This window comes from Colobus angolensis, unplaced genomic scaffold (genome assembly GCF_000951035.1).
Source record: "Colobus angolensis palliatus isolate OR3802 unplaced genomic scaffold, Cang.pa_1.0 Scaffold6, whole genome shotgun sequence".
Classification (NCBI taxonomy): Eukaryota; Metazoa; Chordata; class Mammalia; order Primates; family Cercopithecidae; genus Colobus; species Colobus angolensis.
The window spans coordinates 217,020-242,698 of record NW_012119598.1 but is presented as its reverse complement, the minus strand read 5'-3'; the positions used below and the strand labels follow the sequence as shown (position 1 = coordinate 242,698).

Genomic DNA, 25,679 nt, shown 5'->3' with positions numbered 1-25,679 from the left:
CCCCAGCAAGTCAAGTCCTTCCTAACTGCTAGTTGATTGCAAAAGTGCAGCTTCAAGTCTGTCCCTTTTGCGTTCATTTCTGCGCCCCCACCTCTAGTCCATCAGGTTTCTAACATGAGCAGACGCTCTTTCATACGCTTCAGTGTAGCGTGAGATGTGACCCTTCCGTGATGTGACCCTTCCGTGATGTGAAAGTCAGCCTTTGGGGGTATTATAGTGATTCAGTTATTTTCTTTTTTGTTGTTGTTGTTGGTAACCTTGTTTTTTAAAAACATGCTGCAGAACATCTTCTTGCTAAAAACAATTTCTCAGTTAGTAGGAACACTGAATTGCCTTGTATATGATTTGCTTGTTTAGACGTACAAAGCATTTGGTTATTCTTAAGAATTAGGCACTTCCATTCTTGAGCAAATATTTATTTGTGTGAAGAGAGAGAAATAGACTTTTTTTTTTTTTTTTTTTTTTTTTTTTTTTTTTTTTTTCTGTTTAGCCATCCCACTGTAATGCTGCACCAGGCCTTGAGAACAAAGAGAATCAGACAACTGGGAAACCAAGGCTTTGTGATTTTCAGCCAAGCCAAACATGGTCACTCTGTCAGGAAAGCCTTGGACTCACCACTGACTGGCTGTTTCAGTGAGTTCTTTCTTGGCTTAAAAAAAGAGTGAGAAGAAGAGCAGTTGTGTGGTTTGCCTGTGGGGACTTGGGCAGTGGGGGTTTGTAGAGCGAAGTGGTCACCATGATAAGTGAGACTGACTTCCCTGTGCCCCGACATTTGGGAGGAGGCAGCAGCCCCTGCACATGCCCAAGGTTTACCAGCCCCTGGGCCTTTGTACAGATTCCTCCCTTCTTTGCAACTGTTTCTGTTCCCCACCCCATTGTGTCCTCCAAGACTCACCGTAGAGATCATCACTTTTGAGAAACCTAACTCTGCAGTCGACTGAGGCCCTCCACCAAGCTCCCATGGCACTGTATCAATATCATAGATGCTTGGAGGGCAAGGACTGTGTCTCTGCCCTTGTTATTCTCCATCCCTTGGACTTGGGACTGGAGCACAGTCAGCCTACACTGAATATTATAGAGTGAATAAAGAAATGAGAGAGCAGAGAGTGCAACAGCAGCTCTCTTTGAACAAAGGGGATTTTGTTTTGCAGCATGATTTTCATGTCTATGAATGTTCCAGAATTCAAGGGACACTGACTTTTACAAGTTAAATGTGCCTTTTTTTCTTTTAAAAATATTTTATTCTGAAAAATTTCAAACATGCATAAACATGGAAGAACTGCGTGTGGCCTTGCCTGCCATTCTTATTTCATCTATCACCGTTGCTTCTCCACTTTTGGCAATAAAACTTTAAAGCAAATTGTAAACATACTTCGATATGCACTTACCAGTTAAGGACAATGCCATTATCACATCCAACAAAATTCAAAGTAACAATCTAATTATCTAACATCTAGTAGGACCCAGCCTCTTCTTAATTTTCTCCAATTACTTCAAAAATGTCTTTTTACACTTTGTTTCAATAAAGATCTAAATGAACAAGGCCTATACAGTATACTTGATGAATGCATCTCTTAAGAATATTTTAACCCATAAAAGTTCCCCTTTTTAAAATGCCATTTACTTATTGAAGAAACTGCGGTGCCTTATGGAATTCCTCACACCCTACACGTGGCTGATCATTCTCAATGAACTTTTAGGAATGAAATGGGGGAGGGAGGTTGTACGAAACTGATTTACAGAAAATCTAGCTATTTGTCCCCGAAGGCTCTTTTCCTCTTGCCCTTTGCATTCATGATCATTCCTTAAGTTACTGTTTTTCTTGCATCAGCAACAGTAATACGTTGGATTTGTGCCTTAGTCAGATGGATTCTTGATAAAGAAGTAAATCCATGTGACAGGCAAGGCTCCTGGGCTCCTGGGGTGGATTCCAAAGACAGTGGTTCACAGGATGAGTGGTGGGTTTGCTTCGCTCGTGCATTTGCTTCAAATGCTCCCCTTCCTTGGGCAGTAAGGACAACAGTCATGGACGGGAAGCTGGCTTCATGTTATGGGTGTGTGTCCCTTTAAAACACAAGGTAGACTAACCTTTTATTAATCATACATTTTTAATATCCTAGGCATCATGCATCAACGTGATCACAATTTTACCCTTTTGTAGAGTAAGAATTCTTACTCCAGACCCAATGTGTCCATTTTCACAAGTTCAGACTTCGGTAGAACAGGTTCTTCTCAAATTGAGGATCCCTCTAATTTTCTCATTAGCCAGGCTGGTCACATTCTGCTCCCTGTGAGATGATGCTTTTGGTCTTCTTTCTCCAAACACTGAAAGAACTGAACACTCTTCTTTTTAATTTGGGCCAACACCAATCTGTTCATCCTTGCAGCTGCTTCTCAAAATCCAGAAGACTGAAATAGTCATAGACTGTGTTTACATAAAGCAGAGTTGGGCCAAGAACCTCATCCCCGAAAGTGACTTTTTTCCTCTCTTTAAAACAATTTTGAGATTCTGAGTCACGAGAGACCATTTGGCAGGGAGATGGCAGCAAGTCCCTGCCAAATTCAGCCTCCGAGCATGGCTGACTGCCCCGTCAGCCTGAGTCGTGGTGAGCTGAGCTTGCAGTGTGGACCTCCCTCTGAAGCCACCTGCCTAGAAGGCTGCTGGAGACCACTTAAAGGGCGCCCCAGAAATGTCTAGACTCGACTGGCAGAACCTGAAATTAGAACTAAGATTGCGACCTGGAGCTTCCATGAGAGTCTGGAAGTGCAGCGTCAAGTCTGTCCCTTTTGCTTCCATTTCCCCCACCCCCCACCTCTGCTCTGTCAGGTTTGTGACACAAGCAGACACTCATACGCTTCAATGTAGCATGAATCGTGACCCTTGGATGATGTGAAAGCCAGCCTTTGGGGGTATTATAGTGATCTTCAACTTGCAGTGAAATCAAAACGACCTCTGTTCATGACTGAGAATTTGCGGTTTTGGCTTGTAAACATTTACTTCCAATAGTTGCCCAAGCCCAGAGGTGCTCATCCTGTATTTCCTTAGATGATGTTACATCTTAGTTTTGCTTCAAATGCTGTACTGCCTTCCAGTGGTCAAAACTACTACTCTTTCCCATAACATCATTTATATAAGCACACGCAAGCACACACACAAAGGCAGACACACACACCTTTTCTATAATGACTGCATTTTATGTAGTGTCTTTCATAGGACAACTATGATAACTTAAAATACTTTCTATTGCTAAGCAAGTAGCCAATGTGAGGAAGATGACAAACACCAGCCTTGGATACTCTTGTTCTAGCCTGTCTACAATTCAGAGAGCTTGGTGGAAATCTTCAAAGTCGTGCAGTTTGCCTGATTTTTAAAAGCTAAGATAAATTTTCCAGGTGGGGTTATTTCCAACCCAAAGAAAATAGCGTGGTGTGGGGAATAACTGAGAGCTGGGATTTGGTGCCTAGCACATTGAATGTAGGAATGAGAGGACCCGAGCCGCGGTGCAGCAGGTGCTTTGTGACCTGCTTTCCAATTACAGAGAAATGAATGCCTTTGGGTGGGCATGACCAACTCCTGAAAATGTAAACCTGAAGTGAGATAAAGAGCAAAGGAAAGTGAAGGACTTATTTTCTCTCTTCCTGTACATGGCACTTTCAGTGCTTGAAGATACTTTAAAGGTCATCTAATTTATAGTTGCGTCTTATTTAGATAGCATTTGAGAGGGGAGATGAAGACGGGAAAAGAGTGCTAGCATTTATAGGGGGCCTACTATGATTTTATAGCTTTATCAGCTCATAAGGCATTTCATGTATACAATTTTATCTGCTAATCCCATTTCACCGGTGAGGAAAATGGCTTAAGAGGTCACATGACTTGTTTAGGGCCTCTTAAATAGGTACAGAGATGGGGACTGCAATGAAGCCCAGGCCTATGGCTCCCAGTCCGTCATCGGTCTTCTCTCAACGCCATTTTCCAGATCCTTCCAGTCCCCTTCCTAGCATGGGCCTTGGAGCGGAGTTGGGAAGGTCACGTTTAGCAAGCTAAGCGGTAAGCACAGGAGAACATACAAGAGAACACAGCTCTTTCCAGTCTTTCTCTTTTTCAAAACTCCCTGCAGACTTGACTTACTTTCCTCTTCTCATACCCATAATATATTTATTCTCTGGGAAAATATTTCTTTTGTAATGTGACTATGAAATCTCATACCTTACCATACCATGTGCAAAAAGCTTGGCATATAGTGGATACTCCAAAAATACCATTTTTACTATTTAAACTTTATCTTTGTATAAATCATCATGGATGCATTATAGGGAGCAAAATGATTTCGTTGTTGGCAATATTGGGTTAAGTTTCTGTGTTAATACTGGAGAGTGAATTGCTTGTGACTTGTTATACCCAGAGATAAAAATAGTTTGTTTTCCCTCACATCTGATGAAGAAAGCATGTGTTTTTGATTCAGCTTTAAATGCTGAGGCAGAATTTCTGTTGCACAAATGTCAGCTCTCACTTGTTGAAGTTTAAGTATCAGGGTTGTGTATGATGTTCAGAAGAGGAAGTTGGGGCCAGACAAGCTGCTGGGAATGGAGATGAGAGCAAGCAACGGACCTCAGTTTTTATTCAATTATTTCCTAATAAAAGTTTGGCTCTTTGTTTAAAGTATGTAGAAAACTAGCAATAGATTGTTATTTAAATATTTGTAATGCTTGCTTTGATCTTAAAAATACTTCACAGAACTACTTTTTAATAGCCTTCCTACTTGTCAGATTGACTTTGGGCATCCTTATTTGTAGATTCAAGCTGCTCATTCCCCACCACATTCATCAAGATCCCCTCCTTCTCTGCTCTTTACAACCACTGTCACCTCTGCTATGACTCCAGGACTGACTGCGGGAGGCACTGTGGGGCATGAAGTACTCTACCCGATGCTCAGCTTTTGATTAATGGGCCACAGCCCTCCTATCTCTTGAGACTTCAGTTAGTCGAACTCTTTTCATTATGAAAGATAAGGCTGCATTTAGCAACAGGAATGAAGACAAGGCAGTGGAAGAAATGCAATGTTTAAAGATAAATCAATAAGCCATTGCTACACTTATTCGAACCTGGTTTTGGGTGGCTTTTGGGCTTGAAAAGACCGAATACTCTTGTAGGCTTTTCCTTTTGATGTGATTTTCCCCCTGCCATTTCCAGATTGGACTAAAGTTGGTACATCACGTGACTCTAGACAGCAAGGGTGTTCTGATGTGATTGATGTTGTGGAAGCAGAAACACTTGCAACCTGAGAGTGCCCAGGGAGGAAGGAGGGGGATAGGAGGCCACAGCGGCATGGTGTCTTGCCCAGAAAACACAACAGCAGGTGCAGTGCAGTTAGAACAGTCCTGATTCTTCCAAATGAGGATAAATGCTCGTTGCTTCTCAGCAGGAACCAGGACAGAAGAGAATATATCACTCTGTGGCTGTCAGGGAAACACTGTGAGGCAATACAAGGGTCTTGGGTTGGGTGATTAAGTGGAAATGTCATGGAATTTTTCAAGAGGCACAAGGTGTGCAGGCCAGGATGCCCTGAGACCAGGCAGAGCAGGCAGCGGGGCAGCAGGACCATCTTATTGCGCTCATGAAGGCTTAGGCTTTAAGAGTGGGAGGTGGTCTTCAGAAGGTCGAAATTAAGACAGCTTTTATCAGGGCCTGGCTGTCTACATCCTCATATCAAATCCAAACAATGCAGCTTCCTTTCCTCTTTTCTGTCTGTTTTAGGCTATGAGAAGAGTAGAGGAAAACTACGTGAGGCTCTTTGGCACCCATTTTTTAAGCCAGTTGTGTGATACAGGGCAGACAGCACTGATACACCCTTTACCCACCTATCACTGGCACGGGGGCCCCAGCGTGATCACAGGGCTCTCACGTGGTCCTCAATGCCCCAGTTCCCAAGATTGGGCTCTGCTGTTGGTTCTTATCCCATCTTGTTCGGTCTCACCTTCCTCTCGGAGTCTAGGGTCTGTCCTATTTAATGATGGGGCTCTGCTTCCTCAGGTGCAGATGTCTCTGGGTAAGCATATGCCCACCTGACTCAAGATGGCTGGGATTCCCCACTGCTGTGCTCTGCACCCCTAACTGGGATCTTACTGTCCCTAAGAATCCTCAGGGTCATCAACTTGAGCCTTTCTGGGTGGATCTTCTGATGTTTCCAGGTCCCTGGGGACTGGCCTCCCAGCTGCTATCTGTAACTAGTGGTTGGATCTTATTACTTGTTCTGCTGTGCACCCCTCTCTCCATGTTTGCTTAGGGGCTGGAGTACTGTCATGGGCATGCTAAGTGACAGACCATTGCTGCCATCCAGGAGTTCTCCTCTATTTGAGAAGACAGGACTTATATAAGTACAGTGTATACAAGGTACCTTTTAAAATACTTTAAATAGATACAGACTTTTAAAGACAACAGAAAAATTACAATAGACTACAGAATTAGTTGCCAAATACATTCTACAGACAATTGCTGTAAGAACTTGGAGAGAAATTGGAATGATCAGAAAGGGCCGAATTTAAACTTCTAATCTGGGAAAAGAATTATGGATACATTTCATATGGGCAGAAATGAGAGAGTGAGGAGAGAGTCCTTATGGGCTCAAATGAGTCTCCCACAGATTCCTGTGTTGAAGTCCCCAAGACCTCAGAATGTGACTGTATTCAGTGATAGTGCCTTTTAAGGCATGGTGTGGTTAAATGAGGTGATGAGGGTGGACCCTAATCCAATAAAACAGGTGTCCTTATAAGAAGAAGAAATTGGGACAGAGAAATGCAGAGGAAAGACCATGTGAAGACACAGGGAGAAGATATCTATCTGTAAGTCAAGGAGAGATGCCTCACAGGAAACAACCAGCCAACGCCTTAATCTTGGACTTTCCAACCTCCAGAATGGTGGGGCAATATATTTCTGTTGTTGAAGCCACCCCATTTGTTTGTTATGATTGACTAGGACACTAATATGATGGGACTGGAAATGCATGGAGCTGTGCTGTATCTGCAAAAGCAGGAGCATACTGGTTGGGAGAAAATCCTTTATTTAAAGCAGAAAAGTTCCTGGAACAAGAATATGATGAGTTGGCAGAAGGACTCCGTGAACAAGTTCCAGCAGCAGATGAGCTGCTGGGGACAGGGACAAAGAGCAGAGCACCAGAAGAAAAGAACACCCTTTGCCTGGTTGACAGTTTTGCTTAGGGTATACATTCCGATGGGTATGATAGCATTGCTCAATGCTATCATAAAACCAGCTTTACTTTATAGGATTAATCAAGGCCTGGAAGGCCCTCAGGCACTCTTAAGAGGGAAAGTCAACAGGAAAGGAACAATAAGGGCAAGAGACAGAAGATGCAGAAGAAGAGAAAGAGAAGGTGACTTTGCTGGGCTCAATAGAGACTTTTGAACCATCAGAGAGTGGTAAGAGGTGCACACCACGGAGGCTGATAGAAATATTGCAGCCACCCACTCTGACCACCAGCTCTTTTCTAAAATGCGGCTGCACGTTGTGTTTGTACTTGGAAGTAATTGTATAAGAACAGAAAGGCAGCACTGCAAGCAGAGGGTAAAAGTCCATGGGGGCCTTCAGAGTGTCCTCACCCTCCTGGCACCATCTCCTGCCCTGGGCTCTCTGGAGGATGTGGGCCTGGAGCTCACAGAATCAGGCTGACCTGGGAAGAGGATGGAGTTGCTGTGGGCAGCCCCATCTCGTACCCAGAGCTATGCATGGAGCATGGATTCCATGGGAAATGGCACCCTCTGGAGCAAGGGCACCCACCCCAGCTTCTTCCACTGTTTGTAAGTTTAGTAAGAAGGGGACAGTGGAATTATGGAGAGGATGGGATCAGGAAAGGAGATGGGAAAGATGAAAGGGCACAGGACCAAGGCCAAACAGGGGACAAGGAAGGGAAGGGAGGGGAAGCTGCCATGTGGCATCAGCCCAAGGTGGCAGTGGTGTTATTACTGAATGGCCTCAGTATTTCCAGGTTCTTCCATATCAGTTCTGCACCCGTCACCGTCCATGCTCCATCCCAGAGCCCTGCTGTGGAGTCTCCTCTCTCAACACTGTGAACACCGTGCCCTTGGCTGCAGGAACTGCACCTTATTTCTGATTGGGAGAGTCTTTCTCTTCCTTGTTGCCCATCAGGATCGGAGAGAGGAAGGAACAAGAGGTCCCTCCAAAAAAGTGTGTCAGCTCAGGGAAACATGAATCTGGTATTCCCAGGGGAGGGATAAATATGCTTCCCCATAGTAATATCATTTCTATTTCAGTTAGTCAAATAAAAAGGAAAAATAAGAAAAGAAGTGGAGAAGGAGGAGGAAGAGGAAGAGAAAAAGGAAGAGAGAAATTCTGCATCCTGTCTGTCATTTGGAAATGCCTGTCATACCCAGCATGCTTTGTGAACCCCATGACTCTTCTTGGTGAGCTCCAGGCAGGCCCTCAAATGCCCTGGTGTAGGTTGCCATGTCCAGGACTCAAGGAGCCAAGTGTGGCCCTGAAATTCTCTTGGGGGCCTCTGGGGACCTCCACTTGGGCAGGTCCCAAGGGTCTGGGAGGAATTTCAGGTTGGCCTTGCTCAAGAGGTGTGTATTTATTATTGCTACTCTTAGGGTCAGCCAGATTGTGCTGTGGGGGTTTCCCTGATGAGGTGAGGAGCTGAATGATGTTGAGACTCCCTGGGCTCCAGTGTACCTTCCTGCTCTACAGACGACAGCAGTGGGGGTGGCAGACGCTCACCTCTTATCCTGATGCCTGCTTGGAAGGTCACAACAATTCATGGAGTGGGGCCACTCTGAATATGGACTTGTCACTTTATCCAATGACTCATGCAGGCTGAGAACTTGAATTTAGCCAAGCGGAATTGTGTCAATGGCATATGAAAAAATATTTGTATGTTGAACACCGAAACCCATTGTTTAGCATCATCTGTGCTACACTGTTAGCTAGTAATGGCATAGATCATGACGGCAAATTATGGCCCATGAGCTCACTCCAACCTGCAGCCTGGTTTTTTGTTTGTTTTGTTTGAGAGAAGAAGGGTTTTTACATTTTAGAGGGTTGTTCCCCCTCCCCCCAAAAAGGCTAAACAAATAAGAATGTGTGATAGAGACTGTATGACCCCACAATGCCTAAAATATTTACTATCTAGTCACATACAGAAAAGGTTTGCAAACTCCTAAGGTACATTAAATAGATTTTTATTTTTTTGGTTCATCTGGGAACATCCTCTTCCTCCCCCATTTATAACAATGCCTCTTGGAAAAATGCTTTCTTGACTTTGAAAGAGATGAACCCGGACTCCATCCAGCTTGTAAGCTGGGGATTCTCTGTGCCTCTTTTTCATGCCAAGTGCAGGGCAGGGTGCAGGAGAGGTTGTTTGCTGCTGCTGATGACCAGTGGGTATGCAATGACCCACAGGCTGACCGGGAAAATAATTATTCCCCAAACTCCCTTTGGGACCTCTGCATTCCTGAGGACATTAAGGTGACAATCACTGCCTTACATGTCACCCTGTGGAGCAAACCAAGAGCCTCCTGCCCTGCATATCTCCTTGGCTCCGCTGCTGCCATCTAGGGAGAAAGAACAGAATCACCTGTGCTTGTCTGTCAGTCAATGACAGAAGCATAGACAAATATGCCCTTAGCCCCTAGAACAGTGGCATGCCGCCCAGCCATGGCAGAGATAAGGCGGGAGAGAAAGTGCCAATAGAGCTGGGATTATAGGTCAGGGACAAATGAGTGAGATATGAACGTCAGAGTGTCGAGAAACACAGTGGACCTGGGAAACATTGAGGTGTCATGGAAAAAGGAGTCGGAGGCTGGATTTGGGGATATTCAAATAAACCCTTAAATCTCCCACCTCCTCTTTTCTTTATATGCTAAAGTGTAGGTAATAATCTTTTCCTTCTCCTTCTACTGCACAGGGATGACTAAGATAGGCACAATTACTTTGACAAATATAAAGTGCTATATAAATGGACAGAAATAGTAAACTCAAGTTGGGATTTTCTGTCTTAGCTTTCTCTCTATCGCATTTGAATGCATGTATGGGATCCAGGCTTTTGAAGAAGTCAGTGCCTTCATGTTTTTTCTCCAAATACAGTGTACATTTGCTCTTAAATTTTCTGCCTAATTAAGTCTGTAGTTTTTATAGTTTAGTAATAATCATTTCCAGCTTATCACGTGGCTCCACTGAATATGATATGGAGAAAAAGTAAAGTAATAACTCCTGAGCCACACAAAAAGGAAAGGCAATTATTTTGTCTTTTGAAATGAATAAGCCACAATCTTTAGGGCAGTTCCTTGCTTATCAGTTGCAGCAAGGCATGACTCAACCATCCTGCTTTAAGCGATGTCTATGGTAAATCTTCCTGCTTCTAAACCCCTCCACCCCCAAACCCCACAACCTTCCTTTTAGGTGGGAGAACCAGTAATGCATGTTTCAGCAGCAAAGCAGAAATGACAATTTCCTGCATAGAGTAGATAGGCCCATTCTCAACCCCTCCTCCACGACATTTGGGTCTGGGGAGCATGAATGAGCTAATGCTGATGGGAACAGGGCTGGTGTCCTCCGCTGAAATCCTAACTTGCTTTTGTCAGCCCAGCCCCACAACGGTCATCTCCACTCACTCCGCTCCCAGGGGTTCTGGAGGGCCAGGAGGCCACAGCTGCCATTGCTTTCTGAAGATGGTGGGCACCACAGCAGCCTGGCTCAGCCCAGCTCCCCAGCACAGTCTGCAGACATGGAGCAGTGCAAACAGTGTTCCAACTGGGCTCCACTGGAGCTGTGCGCAGGTGGTTTCATGGTTAAAAGTCCTAGTAGTGTAAAAAAAATCAGAGTAACTGGTAAGCATACCTCTGATGTCTCCATATTTGCCTTCTCTGCTTTCTTTTCACTTGGTTTTTCCTTGGAGAGTTTACCTTGGAGAGTTTACCTCCCATCTGCTTGGGTGCCCTTTGCTGATGAGCAGAGCTCTTTCTTTAAGTCAACAAGTATTCATACACACAGGCAGCATCATTTTTGGCTAAAGGACCTGAGCAGACCAGCCCCAGAAGCAATTGAGAAAGTCTGTTAAGCTCTGATTAAGTAGCTGTGATCAAAGAGTGAACAATTACCTGCCCAAGCAAATAGTTCCTAAAATGTTCTCACTCCCAGGTCTTAACCATGAAACCTACTGGGCCAGAAGGTCAGGATATCCAGCGTTCACTTGTGAAAAGAAATTAGGAACAAGTGATGTCACATAATACATAGCCATAACTTCCAACTGACTCCTAATTTTCAGACTGCCTAGGTCTCCAGCTACCTGGAGATCAACATTCTGATCCCTTTCCCCACGGTGGCATCATAAAATTCACATGCTTGATATGCCCTCTGCAATTCTTGGTGAAATATCTATAATCCATTCCCCTCTGTCCAACTAAAAACATAGTTGGAATACAGGTGAGTGAGAGTGAGTTATGTTGTATTTGTTTTCATTTATTTTTAAAAGGGATGTACTTCCCAAAAGTGTTTCTATGAACTGTGGTTGGCCATCAATAACTTCAATACAATACCCGATATGTGTCCTGTCTGCAACTGCATTTTACTGTTCTTGGCCAATGTGGCCCCTTCTGCATTCTCTTCTATGCTCATCTTCCCCCAACATGCCATTAGTATGTCCTCCTTGCAAGGCCTTAATCACATTCCAGGCCATTAACTCCTAAAAATGTGGTGCAGTCTGATAGTTAGAAGTGCAGACACCAAACCCTTCCACATATGCCCTGCTCTTGGGTTTGACTGGGCTGGAGATTTGGCAGCATGTTTGCCATGGTTAATTTGGAGGCAAATCCCTAGGAAACAGAACATTAAAAAGTTTGGATATGGCTTGGCATTCTCAGCACACCCAATCCAAATGGGAAAACTTTTACCCCAATTCTCTTGAGGAAGGAGGGATATGGAAAATGTGCAGGTTGAGAATAGGGAGACCTAGGTTTAAATCATGGTTCCCCCTTGGCCTTGGGCAAGTCCTTAACCTCTCACAATGATGGGATTTTTATCTGTAAAAATAGGGGTAGCAGAGTTTCTAGGGAGTTCAGAGGCAATGGGTGCAAAATTTCCTGCAGATGCCTGGCACACAGTATGACCTAACAGAAAAATCTTAAGAGAATATTTATTTACCCAAGCACTACTGTCTACCATGGAATATTTATTTTTGAATATTTTGGAGAGTGTTAGACATGCTATGTGACTAAAAGCAGAAGTCCTCTTGGATAATACATGAGAGAGGCAAAGGAAAGAAAACTGACGAGTAAAATGCTTTTCTGAAATCCTTGACATAGTCTGGGGAAATTTTTGAATAACGAGATTCAGGGTCTCTCTTAATGCATGCAGTTTGAGTTGCAGAATAAACTCAAAATTTCCCTATCCCATAATGTCAGAATAAACTCAAATTTTCCCTATCCCATAATGTCATGTTGATTTTTGTGATATTTAGACAATCCCAAAGCAACTACTTTTTATAACACATTAGAGAAGACATCGTTACTCTGGGTAAATTCCTCAAACTCCAAATAGAAGCAGTAAACATGTGAGTATAAATATGACAATCATTTGCTAAACTGCAACAATTTTAGATATTTTTTGGCATGCCTAAAGGTACAGAGATTTAGGGGGAATGAGCGAAAAGTAATTCAACTCATATATTGTTTACCCCACTTTCACTAAGTTTTGGATGATGTTATCAATTTCTTGTAAAATTGGTGTATCATGCTATGGGAAAGGAAAAAAATGTTAAAAGTTTACCTCCCTGGAGAGAGGGAGCTGGAGAAGAGTGTAGCAGACAATTATTTACGGATAGTTTTACATGGATACAATTGTCATGGTTTTAATCGGATGACCGAAAGATTATCTAGTTGTTTATTTAGATTAGATGTGGCATTAGTGCCAGATTTCATGTGTTTCTAAGCTTTCCCATATCTAAAATTTAAATGTGTCTGTAAAGGTGTTTAAAGGATCACTTCTAACATGGAACCATAATTTGCTGAAGAAAAATGATAATCATTCTTCCCATGGGGACGCTCTTTCTGTAAGGAGGAGTGGGGCAAGTGATTTTCTTATTCAGATTCTGGACCAAACTCTTGTCAGCAATGAAACTGATCTTTCCTATCAAGGCCAAAGAGAAGCGAGAGTTTGCATATTCAAGTTCTTCCTAGATGCCTGCCTCTATAATAGGACATCCACATCTGGCAGAGCTCTTATGGGACACACAGAGAGAACAGAAGAGTCTAAAAATCCAGCCAACATCTCAGTGCCAGAATCCAAGTTCTGAACACAAGGCTGAATATGTATCTGGCCAGTAAGAAGACACTCTTCAGAAAAAGGCTGAAAAAAGAATCACACTCCAGGTCTTAACACAACCTATAACAAAACTCAAATAAACATACAAATATACCCTCCATTGCAACATGGAAAGAGATTTGTTTTTTTTTAGAAGGATTTAAGGAAATTATCATTTTGCTGCAAGGGAAGAAGAAAAGGATGTTGAGGCCACTACTCTTGCTGTGAAGGTTAGAGCTGCTTTGAATTTCTTGGAGGAATTACCCCAATAGAGGAAAGAGGCTAGGCAAATGGTCTTTAGTTTTAGACCACTGATTGTTGTCAAGAATTATTCCAAAAACATAAATCCTATTTTAAATCCTTACTGTGGAATGGCAGCCATATATAATTTTTGCATATAGTTACCATCTTCCTCATTAGTAATCTATAGCTTGAGCAGCCCTAATCTGAAAATCTGAAATCCAAAATGCTCTAAGATCTGAGATTGTTTGAGCACCGACATGACGCCATAGGTGGGAAATTCCACACCTGACCTCAGGTCTATGAGTTATAGTCCAAAACAGTCAATTAAAAATATTGTATAAAATTACCCTCAGGCTATGCATATGCAGTGTATATGAAACATAAATGAATTTTGTGTTTAGACTTGGGTCCCGTCCCAGAGATATTTGATTATGTATATGCAAGTATTTCAAAATTTGAAAAAATCTGTAATCTGAAATACTTCTGGTTCCAAGCATTTCAGGAAAGAGATACGCAAGTTCTGTACTGACTTATTATGGTTTACCAAAATTTGGTACACATAAAGCAAAATATAGCATGTTCCCCAAGTTCTTGCAGAAAAGTAGGAATAGATGAAGTTGAGTTGACTACTGGATCTTTTTCCAGAATAAATGGGCTTCTATCAAAAAATGTTTGCAAACTCCTGCTTTAGAAAGTTCTTTGGTGATCCATCAGTATCTCTCTGAAGCTAAGCATTAGTATATTTCAAAGTTCGGGAAGAATGTACTTGGATCATAAGGTTCATTCCAACATGCCACAGGTGAAGCTCATTCATTATGCAATAGTGAAGCAGATGAGAAGTAATGGGAGACAATCTTTTGCCTTTCAAAATATTATAAGCTCTGGATTTTCATAACAGAGTTCTGGAACAGGTAAATGATTTGTCAAGAAAGCCTTTTGTAAGCCATGTTGAAATGGCTGTGCAGTAAGTGAACAGCCTCTCTCTTTGCAAGAAATTAACAGCTACCCCAAATTCTTGATGTTTAAAGATATTAGAGAGAAAGCCTATCATTATCTGATCTTGGAACTGTTTAATGGATTTTCTCTCTAGTAGTTAAATTGAAAGAACGATGCTCAGGTCTACTGTCTTCTCTTGGGAAAAGCCATACCGCCCTGGTTGGTTCTTTCAACCCTCTCCTGACCCCAGGATAGAGAATGCTACATTCTGAGACATCATGAGTGCCCCTCACCCTCATCTTTGGGAAATGAGGAGCAGCATCCATTCAAAGTGCAGCCAAAGGTAAACCTCACTGTCAAGTTTCCCTCAAGCTGAGAAACTGGATGTGTCAGAAAGGGTGGAGTTTCAGAACTTGCTCTAAAAATAATGTGTCTGGATCTTGGCCACCATCTTAATGCTCTTCCTCTCTAGGCCCTCTCCCCATAAATGTCAAATGTGGCTGTCAGTAGGTTTAGCCTGAAAATAAAATCCCCTCACTTCCTTCAAGAAATAGCTCCAAACTTAGAGTGTGTGCTCAAAATATTCATGATGAAATCATAATCCTGTATTTATAGTCTTTTGGATTGTGCATGAAATTCTGTTTCCCATGGTGGTTTTCGTTGAAGCGGGCACAGAGTGACCGAGAAAGCATTAGCTGCAGGGAAATGCTGTTCCGTATCGTTCTGAACTGGTTGGTTGTGAGAAACCCTCCCTCTTCCCTGTGCCCTATCCACTGCCTAATGAGTTGGGTCTACCCCCTACCCCATTCCCAGAAGGTCCCCTCTTTGATTGGTCCTGTCTTGTCCTCCAAGAAAAGCTGGCCTCTGAGAAGGAAGTGGGGTGGGTACCTAAGATTATTCCCCTTTCCTCTGCATCTTTCCTATCCTAGACTTCCTCCCCATTTTCACTGAGGGAGATGGTGTGGACCTTAATGGTTGGAACTTGATGGTTCTTGTCAAGGCTGGGGGTTGAGGGCCCTACACAGCAGCAGACCTGCAAAAAGCTTTTACTTCTCACCCGGGCTGTGGTGCAGGAGGATTGGTCTTTGGACACTGTAATCCTGGCAGATCCACGGGGCATGGAAGAGAAAAATTTCCATTCACAAACGCCATCCGTCTTGGAGATCCTGTAGAAAGTCTCTCCTGATCCCACGGGGATGCGCACCGTGTCCTTGTGCTGCCCTTCCAGGGCCTGACTGGGCGGGTGCAGGGTGTAGCCCAGGGCATGTTTGGAAGACTGCTTTCTGCGGAGACACTGGATTCTCAAGACATTCTGAAAGGCCTTTTTGAACTCTTGGCTGGAACATGGGTATATGATGGGGTTGATGCAGCTGTTTAGATATCCAAGCCAAAATACTATTTTAAAAACTGTTTCAGAGGGCTTGATATCAGGGAAGAAAGACCCTGGAAGAAAACACACAGATTCATATATATTATTTGCAAGCCAGCAGGCCAATTGGCTAGGAAAACAATAAAACAAACATCTTTCTGTATTTTTAAAGTGGTTAAAATGATCCCAAACACATTTGAGTTTCTCATATTTGACTAACTAGCTCCTGTGACTATCACTCTTTTGCAGTATCTTCAAAGACCATTCCTACTTGGTTCATGTGTGTCATTAATTACAGGAGCAGGCCCAGTGGATAGGGTTGCATTGGCTCTCAGTGACCAATGGCTGCTGTGAAGTTTTACCAAATGAAAATGTGAAACTCAGACTGATCCCACATATGTACATTGTTTTGCCTAAATTGAAAAGTAAGTTGGAATCCATGCAAATAATCCGTATTAAAATTCAGTTACCTGAACATGCTCTTTATTCTCTGATGCAGTGTTAGGTAACAGACACAGCCTCAGTGTTTATGAATTCTTCCCCTCTCGAATATTAGAATTATGGATTTTGATGAGAATCTCAACTTTACACAATATTGGCCTTGCCAATGTTGGGCCAGTGATTCTCAATCACTTTTCCTAGATGATGTCTTTTGACGTCACCGTGAGTTCCTTTTGTCACTATCCCTCAATGACTCCCAAATGTGTGTTGTTTGCTTCACATTCAGAGTCCTCCACAGCCCCTAGTCTGACCAGCTTTCTAATATGATTGGTTGTTATTTTTTCTCTAGCCAGACTCACTACACTTTTTCTCCAGGTCATTGGTCAATTTTTTTTTTTGTCCTCTCAAGTTGGGCCACTGTGTCCTTGATGCCCTTTTCCACCCAAACCCTACCCATTGATGTGCATAGCAGGAACCCCGCCTCAGGACCTGTCATGTCCTGCATAGAGAGTGCCATGGGGCATTTGGCAGCAGAAGAACAAAACTGTGAAGTCTTAAAGGGGAACAATCTTAAGGATTATCTCCTCCAATTACTCAATTTACAAATGTGAAAAAATGCTTATTTAGCCTTTTCCCAGCTGCCGCCAAAGACGCTCTGCCCTTCTGAGCTGAGGTCGCCTTGGGGTGAGGCCCTTACTGCATCCAGCACTAGCACTATTCCGGGCAGCCCAGCCTTGCACTTGTCCACACCACAGACTCCATCTCAGAGCTTGCCTGCACTGACTCAGCCCTCGTTCTGCATAACGTTGAGGGGATCATCACAGAGGATAAGGTCAATGTCCTTTCTAAAGCAGCTGGGGTAAATGATGACGACTTTTGGCCTGGCTTGTCTGCCAAGGTCCTGGCCATTGTCAACATCGGGAGCCTCCTCTGCAGTGGAGGGGTGGGGTGGGACGACCTGCTCCAGCAGCTGGTGGTGCATCTGCAGGAGGTCCTGCCCTTCCATCATTGCAGGCCAGGTAGAGGAGAAGAAAGTGGAAGCAAAGGAAGGAGAATCTGGAGTCTGATGATAACATGGGCTTTTTTTTTTTTTTTTTTGAGTAAGACTATTTTATAGCATGTTCAACAAAAAGCTGAACTCTTAAAAATGCTTATTAAAGAGATTGTCACAAACCTCATAGCTATAATACTGATAAGAGTGATGCATAAAGGGTATGGAACTCCCAGTCGAATGTTCTTTTTTCTCTGATTCTCAGACTTGCACGGGCTTTTACTAAAGGAGCTTTATGAATTATGAAATCCCAAATGTCCCTCTTCACTCCTTTCAGAGAAATTGCAAAATAACATCTTGACTTTCCTTCCACCTCCTTTCTTTTCTTTTTCCACTCCCAAGCTCGTTTTCCTTCTCCACGGGCTTTTAGTCACAGCTTTGTGTACAGTTGGCAGAATGGCTTTGGGAAAGTCCCATGATCCCTTTGGGCCTCCAGTTTTCTTATCTGAAAAAGGAGTAGGTTGAATGGATGATTCCTAATGGCCCTGAACAATTTTTTTTGTTGTTGTTGTTTCAAACCTAAGGTCTTGATTTTATGTCTTTCTTTTCTTCTCTGCTCTGTGGACCTATCAGAGTCATGACAAATTGCTGGTGCTCTTAAAATCTACTCTGGCAAATGGTGCTCTGAAATTAAGTCAAAAAGTTCATCAATATAAACATAGAGTAAACTTAAATACTGAAGATCCCAAAGAAGACAAAATATTGTGGTTGTTGATGGGAGCATTTATTATCTCTGAAGCAACACTCCCTGCTAAGTTCCATGTATCTCAAATTCACACACACACACACACACACACTCACAATGGGTGTTTATTTGGGGGAAAAAAACATGTAAAGTGAGAAAGTTTTATTCTTTAGTTCTAAAGCTCTTCACATTGTCCTATAATTATAATAAAGTTTACAGTCTTTGAATGCCTGATTTGAAACAAGCAAGGCAGTGTGCTGCACACTTTCCATATGATTTAATCATCATTAATAACATGAAGAGTTATGTTACTCTTCCCTGTTTTACAAATGAAGAAACTGTGGCTTGATGAGTTTGAATAGCTCAACTGAGGTCACTCACGTAGTTACTGGTAGGTTTGAAATTGGGCAGTGTGATTTCAGGGCCCATGCTCCTTTATGGAATCTCCAAATATATTGGAATAATACATCTCTTAGGAGGATGGCCGATGGGGAGTGATAAAGTGTGCAGCTAGGGGAAGCTGAATTGGAAAAATGCTTTTTCGAACCTCATCTGTGATGGAAAAAATGGCTAATGCCAACATGACTGATGGTTTTGTGCAAATGCGGTCAGTTCCAGAAAAAAATTTGCCTTACATTATGATACCTATATATTGTCCAATATTTCCTCCTAATAGTGACAGTGATGTGATTAAGGAAACCCATTTCACAAAGCCTGCCTGGGCCTGTGCTTAATGACTAGGAGAACGTCTGAGCTGAGCACACCAAAAACTCACCTTGTCTGGGAATGTCACTACTCTGTAAATCAGCAAGGGAGGGGAGGATCTTTCCCTTATTTGAATAATTTCAATTTTTAAAAAAGACAAAAAATGTACTATGAATGTGAATGCTAATAAACATGATTTGAGAGTCCTGGAACTTCCCATAATTCCTTCAAGGACGCTCATTCTGCTTACAGAGCCCAGTTTTTCACTTATAAATCTCAACATTTCCTTTTAGTCACTTCCTTTCCATCCTTTCTTTCCTTGCATGGCCCTGCTCTTAATTCCAGCTCTGGCTGACCCAGAGCCAAGCTCTTGGGCCCTCTCTCTAGTCTCTTGCTGTGTTCCTGTCTTCACAGGTGAATCCTGGACTCCCCCTCTCTGTATCCCACTCAAAACACTCATTTCTTCAATGTGGCTCAGGTATAGGTATAGGGTGAGAAAGAGAGTTGGTTAAAACTAATTTACACTAAGATCTGAATGTCACATAATCTCTAGCCCTAACCCCAGGAATATTTTCTTTTTAATCCAAGCAAATCTCTAGATTTTGGCTTATGCTTCTAGGCCAGAGACCTTCCCGTAAATGACAACGTTTGGTTTATTCCATCAAGTGTGTGACAGCAGCCAGATGTGTGTAAGTCTAGCACGGATTTGCATGCTTCCAAACTGACAATTCCACCAGGGGCAGGTTGCAGGATCCATTCTCGTGCTTGGAGTATTCTTCCCTTGCGATCGGGAGCAGGTGCAGGGAGCCACATGATTTTTTTTGTGCAGCTGCTGACTGGCTGGGGTTAGAGGAGAGACTCATAGCTGTGCTTCCTTCAGGAACTTTCCAAAGAGTGAGAAGAGACAGCAAAAGGAGGTAGGCACGGTGGCTCACACCTGTAATTCCTGCACTTTGGGAGGCTGAGATGAGCAGATCACTTGAGACCAGGAATTTGAGACCAGCCTGGGCAACATGGTGAAACCCTATCTCTACTAAAAATACAAAAATTAGCTGGGTGTGGTGGCATGCGCCTGTAGTTTCAGTTACTCAGGAGGCTGAGGCAGGAGGATTGCTTGAGCCCAGGAGGTGGAGGTTATAGTGAGCCAATGCGCACCACTGCAGTCCAGCCTGGGCAATGGAAGTGAACTGTCTAAAAAAAAAAAAAAAAAAAAAGAAAGAAAAAAAAAGGACAAAGGACAGCAGAAGGGCAGCTCCTCTCCTTATTGACATTATTCCCATCTACATATCTCTTCCTTCATTTTTCCTCTCCGAGGAAGGAGAGATGGGGCTGGAATCGGGCTTGGAAAGCAGCTGCCTGCTCCTATTCAGGGTTCCCTCCTCCTGCTCTCTCCTTCTCTGCCCAAACCTTCGCCATCTGTGCCCGTTTCTCTGAACTCTGCATCAGTTCTATCCCCAGCCTCCATTCTTCCCAAATCTCTTTCTTCATGAGGACTGGCAATGCTTTTTAGGGTGGGAAGACAGCTAGATAATGCTTGTCCCTGGCCTCCACCCATCAGGACCTAGAGTGTAAGGGCTGAACCTGGTTTACGGGTGGGTGCCTCTGATCCAGTCACTGGGTGGGGAAGTCCATTCGAGCAGCCATCCGGCCAGCTTTGATCACTCATGGAGCTCCAGAATCCAGTACAATGCTAGAGTCTTGAAGGCATTCTCCAAGTTTTTGCGCATGGATGGCCAACCTCCTGACTGACGGACGGACTGACTGACTGAATAAATGAATGGCTGTGTCTCTGTGTTCTTGTCTTGGTTCTTCTTCTCAGTGTGGCTTGGTTTTTTTCTCTGCTTGATGGCTGTAACCTCATATTCTCTCCCAACCCTGCCTTCCTTCTGCTGTCTCATTCTCCTTTTTTTGGCCCACCATTTATGTTCAGTCATTTGGTTTTTTTCTGTAATGTTATTTTACTACCATTTTTTCCTTGCCCTATCATCTGGCATCAGACCCTCTAGTTTTTCTCATCATGCTTCATAGGAAGAGACGGACTTCCGAATCACCTACATGAGAATAGGAGCTCCTATTTTTTTTGGTCACCATGGCTATGGTTTTTCTCCTCAACAATCTCTGCTTCAAGAGGAGCCAACAGCTCCTGACTTAATCCCCTAAACACCTTGCCCTGCAGCTCAAGCCATCCTTTGCATGTGAATTTGCCTGGTTTAATTCTTGGGCTTTGGAAAATCCCCACGCCCTAAGGACTCTTCCTTTCACTGAGTTTCTTTCCACCATTTGCTCTGCTGCAGAATTTCTGCCTCTTTCTTGACCCTCCAGACACCCTGACCAACTTACTACTGGTCAGACTGAGGTGGATAGAACAGGTGTTTATGGCCAAACACCATCAACATTCTCATTCATAGAGATTCAGAATCCTCACTTCCACTGTAAAGGCCTCTAGATGCCAAGAAGAAATTGAAACGAATACTTTAAAATGTTGCCTCTATGTCTTTCCACTGAATGCTATATCCATTGGGAACATCTGACTTCATTTTTGAACTGGGGCTCATCTAATAGGCTTATGGGGAGGGGGGCACTAGGAGTCATCCCAGTAAAGGCTTGGCCACTAGTCACCTTTTATAGCTATAAAATTACAGCAATGTTTGCCTCAATGACTCCAATACAAGATAAAACCATTTTTTTCCTGCCCATGCTGGTCCCCTCCATGAATTTGATACACCAGTGAGTGCTACGGTCAGCTTCAAAAGTCGGTGAGAGTAGGAACTGAGTTCTCAAATTCCCATCCAGCACTGGTCATTAAAGGGTTCCTCCTTAGTTCAACTGTTTCTCTCAGAATGAGGGTGACTTGATATGGAAGCTGAAAGCTGTGAGTCAGTCTTCTTGGTTGCAGCCTCCAGCTTCTGTGCTTCATGTTACCCCCTGGAAAACTTGACATCTTAATGACAACTTTGAGAGACACTGGGCTATGGTAAACCCTACTTAGCTGGAGTCGCAGAAGGCTCAAATGTGAAGACTGGCAGACACTTTGAGATCAGCGCTGTCAACCTGTCCTTTACAGGTGAAGACAGTAAGGCTGAAGACGGGAGTAGTTCCCCAAAATCACACAACTGGACCCAAAGTCGATTCCACCTCACCCATTTCCACTCCTGATCTTTGTGTGCCATTTAGCAACCCTACGATGGCATGGACGTATTAATGGCAATATGTCCAGCTTTCACTGAATGACAACAGGTTTTGCAGAGATATGGAGAAAGAAGAAAGAGGAGAGTAGCATCCTCAATAATTGCATTATTTTAAAAGTCAGAGTGTGCTGTTTAGAAGAGTTTGTCGGCAGGGTATCACATTCTGAGAATTGGAGTTTGAATGATCTCAATTTAAAAAAATGTTGACTCCAAAGAAGAAGATAATGTTCTGTGACCATGGGATAAAATAACCCTTAATTGTTTCTCCTTGTCCAGCGAGTGGTCTCTCCGATGTGCCTGGTACACATCCAATGAGCAGAGGAGAGAGACAGGCTGCCACACCAACAGGCCAAGGAGCTCCAGTGCCAGTAACATTCAGGCCAGACTCAATGGCGCCTTCTTACCAGGAAGAAAACTGCCCCATCAAATTAAACCCCAGAGACAAGCTGTAGAGTCAAAGTTTAAGGGCAGACCATATTCTACCAGATGCCTTTGTGCTGAACTACTTTGGCCTGAGCCCTCCTGGGGTTTGTGTGGGGCCACTTGGGCAGCTCTCAGTCAGTAAGAAGTTTTTAGATTATCTACCTTAGATGGTGACCAGGGCTGTCTAAGAAGGTGGCCAGAATAACCATGGACTGTAACCTTAGGCGTGAAACCTCAGGTTCACAGACAGACTTCCCATGATTGACATTAAATGTGTATGCCCAGAGATACATTTTCCTAGGAAGAGATCTTGGCTTGTATTAGCTTCTCGCAGTGGTCTCTGGTGATAGTAAAGATGGTTCAGCCTGGATTCCAGGTAGAGAGGACAAGCTGTACCCTGGCTGGGGAACCTCACTTAGCCTGTATGTCCTAATGATAGAATCAAGCTTACCAACAGAGCAAGCAGATGTGACTTCGGTGCCTCTTTGGAAGGACTTCACCAGTCTTTTCTTCCCTGAAATTGTACAGCTCTCCACTCATGTATCTGAGTAAAGTCATGTGCATGCTCACTTGAGAGTGTTGGTATGTGGAGTCTTTTCTGAACTTTCTGGCAGAAAGCATGAGTGGTTGGCAAAGTGAAGAAGGTGGCACTGAGCAGGAATGGAATTAGCTCTCCTCCTGCATGGAGTAAAGCATGGGAGCATGGCATGGGAGGGTGCAGTAAGGGGAACTGGGCACACTGTGCTGGGTACTCAGTCCCAAAGGAGGCAGGCTTGGGGCACCCTGGAGGCCTGCCCAGTGTGGGATGGAAGTGTTGCCCACTTTTCCAAGGACTGGGGTATGTTGGTCTATAGTTACTGTGAAAAACCATTGCTCTTTCCAATCCAGGCATGGTAAGAGGTCACTTGGGGAGATGTCCTCTCATCCCTCAAACTTCTGCAAGTGGCAGCTAAAGCTCTCTTGACAGGATCTGTCTGGCTGGCCAAGGAGAGCTCGGCGGAATCAGGAATTTCATCCGGGATGAGTCTGAACTGCTTGAATTAAAACTTGTCAAATGGTTTGTCTTGCCAGTTAACAAAGCCTAAGCAGCACTTCTCCTTTTAGGAAAAAGGAGCAGGCCCACCCGAATGCATGATTTGACCCCAATGCCCATAGAAACGCTGGAAAGAGTAACAGGGGACCCCACATGCAAGCATTTCTCCCTAGAAGACCTCCTTGCATTGAATAAATAGTTTGATTTGAAACACTCTCAAAAGATAGCAAGATTCTTTACCCCACCCCTTTATTTAAAATATTTTTTGTTCAGGGAAAAGCTAGCGATGAGGAAGTCATCATGTGCTTTTATGGGCTGCTTCCTTTAAAAAGCAGATCTGCTTTCATAAGCCAGTGTGTTTTCCAAGACTTGTCACTTTCACTAAGGTCACCATTGTTTCACGAGTCTTCCATTTAAAACATTTTTTAATTGTCTCTGCACAAAAGCTCTCCCTGAGACCACCCAGTCTAAAGAAGAGTAATCTTCAAACTCACACCTGCTGAGTGTCTTATTTATTTCACGGTACATATCACAGTTTTTATGTTTTCTTATTTACTTGTTTTCTTTGTCTCAACCTCCAGAGCACAGACGATATGCTCTCCAATGGCAGGAGACCAGGTTATCTCTCTCACTGTGGTGTGAGGTGGGGGCAGGAACCCAATTAACAGTTCCTGCCAGAAGAATGTGTATCGAGTTCCTTCTCCCTTTTTTGCTTCTTACATTCCAACTGGTCACCAAATCCCACAGGTGTCTTTCCTTGAAACACCTCCCAAATTTGCCTTCTCCATCACCTCCATCCCCAGCACCCCTGAATGGTGAACTTGTTATTTAAAGCTGGGTGAGTCATTTTTCCCTCTTGGGCCTCAGTTTCCTCATCTGTAAAATTAAAGACTTAGAACAGTAATTGATACTACCCCTTCCTATCTGTAAGAGCAGATGATTCTAGGCAAATGGAAACAGTCAAAAGGGGAAAACAGGCCCATGACAAGCAGGATGAAGAAGGAGCATGGTGGAGAGATGGCCAGAAGGGAAGAGGGCAGGCTTTGGAAGGAAGAGGGGAACCTGAGGTTTTCGGGAGGGCTTTGGGAGGACATCCCGATGTCTATCCTGGAGATTTACTCTGAGATCACAGAAAGGAGGGATGGGAGGAGTGCACCTGCATAGGGACCCAGGCAACTGTGGTTGCACCAAGTGGGAATGGAATTAGCTCTATTCCTGCTTGGAGCACAGCACAGTTTGGGCTTCTGGTCGCGTCAGAACTCATGTGCTCCTTAATAATACATGGGCCGCAGACCTCCACATCTGAGGCCTGGGAGGCTAAGGCTGTGCTAATCTGGTCCTTTCCAAGGAGATGGGATGGAAAGGGTAGAAACCATCGGGGAAAATTCCCAGAAATAACTAAAGGGAGGGGAGGCTTATCAAGGGGCTCAGTATTGTAGCTAAGGGAACCTCATAATGAGGTATCTGCCAAGACATGTGTTATACATTATCTTTTTGTTGCTGATAAGATCAAGTTCAAGCTTCTCACTCTGTCATTCAAGGCCCTTCATCATTTGGTTCCACCAGTCCTACACAACCTTCTCCATTCTTCATTCACTTAACACATAATTTACTTAGCACCTGCTCAGGCCAGGCACTGCCATAGATACTGGAGGTAGAACAGTCAGGAACATGCAAAGGTGTTTACCTTCTATGAGCATCTCCAACAAATGCCTAAGTTGGAGGCATTTGTTGCTCCAACAAATGAATTATGAGTTTCCAACACCAAGGCTTTCTTCCTGCCACAGTAGACTTTTCACTAACTTTGTTAGTTCGCAAGGTGACTGTGACCTCAAGCTCCTGTGGTTGTGGTTCTCTGCTGCACTCTTCTGCTCTTCACTCAATGACCTGTCCCTCTCCCCTATATCAGCTCAAACTGGAATCTGTCCAATTCCCTCTGTCTTCAAGGCTGTGTTCAAAATCCCACTCATCCACAGGCCCTTCTTTGTTGCAGTATAATTTGCTTTCTTGCCATTTCCTCTATGGATTTAGCACCAGTTACTTTTCTCTATAACAGGAGAAACCCCTGGGCCACAGACAAGTACCAGTCTGTGGCCTGTTAGAAACTGGGCTGTATGGCAGGAGGTGTGTGGTGGGCCAGCAAAACTTCATCTGTATTTACAATTTACAGCCTCTCTCCATTGCTCACATTACCTGTCAGATCAGCAGTGGCATTAGATTCTAATAGGAACAACAACCCTATCATGAACTGCACATGCCAGGGATCTAGGTTGTG

The 25,679-nt window shown here is 43.7% G+C and overlaps 1 protein-coding gene across 2 annotated transcripts in view; it reads right to left on the bottom strand.

The window, feature by feature from the left end:
* Positions 1–1,233: 1,233 nt before the first annotated feature.
* Positions 1,234–25,679, bottom strand: part of ADRA1A (adrenoceptor alpha 1A) — a 128,716-nt gene continuing 104,270 nt past the window's right edge. Inside the window, exons 3-4 of one of the 2 annotated variants that reach the window (XM_011962580.1) lie at positions 15,567–15,952; positions 1,234–2,064 (exon numbers count right to left, since the gene is read on the bottom strand). In XM_011962580.1, the coding sequence (XP_011817970.1) occupies positions 2,044–2,064; positions 15,567–15,952 (407 nt within the window). In that variant the 3' untranslated portion in view covers positions 1,234–2,043. Of the gene's footprint in view, positions 2,065–14,991; positions 15,953–25,679 lie in introns of those variants that run through there. The other variant, XM_011962579.1, reaches the window with a different exon arrangement.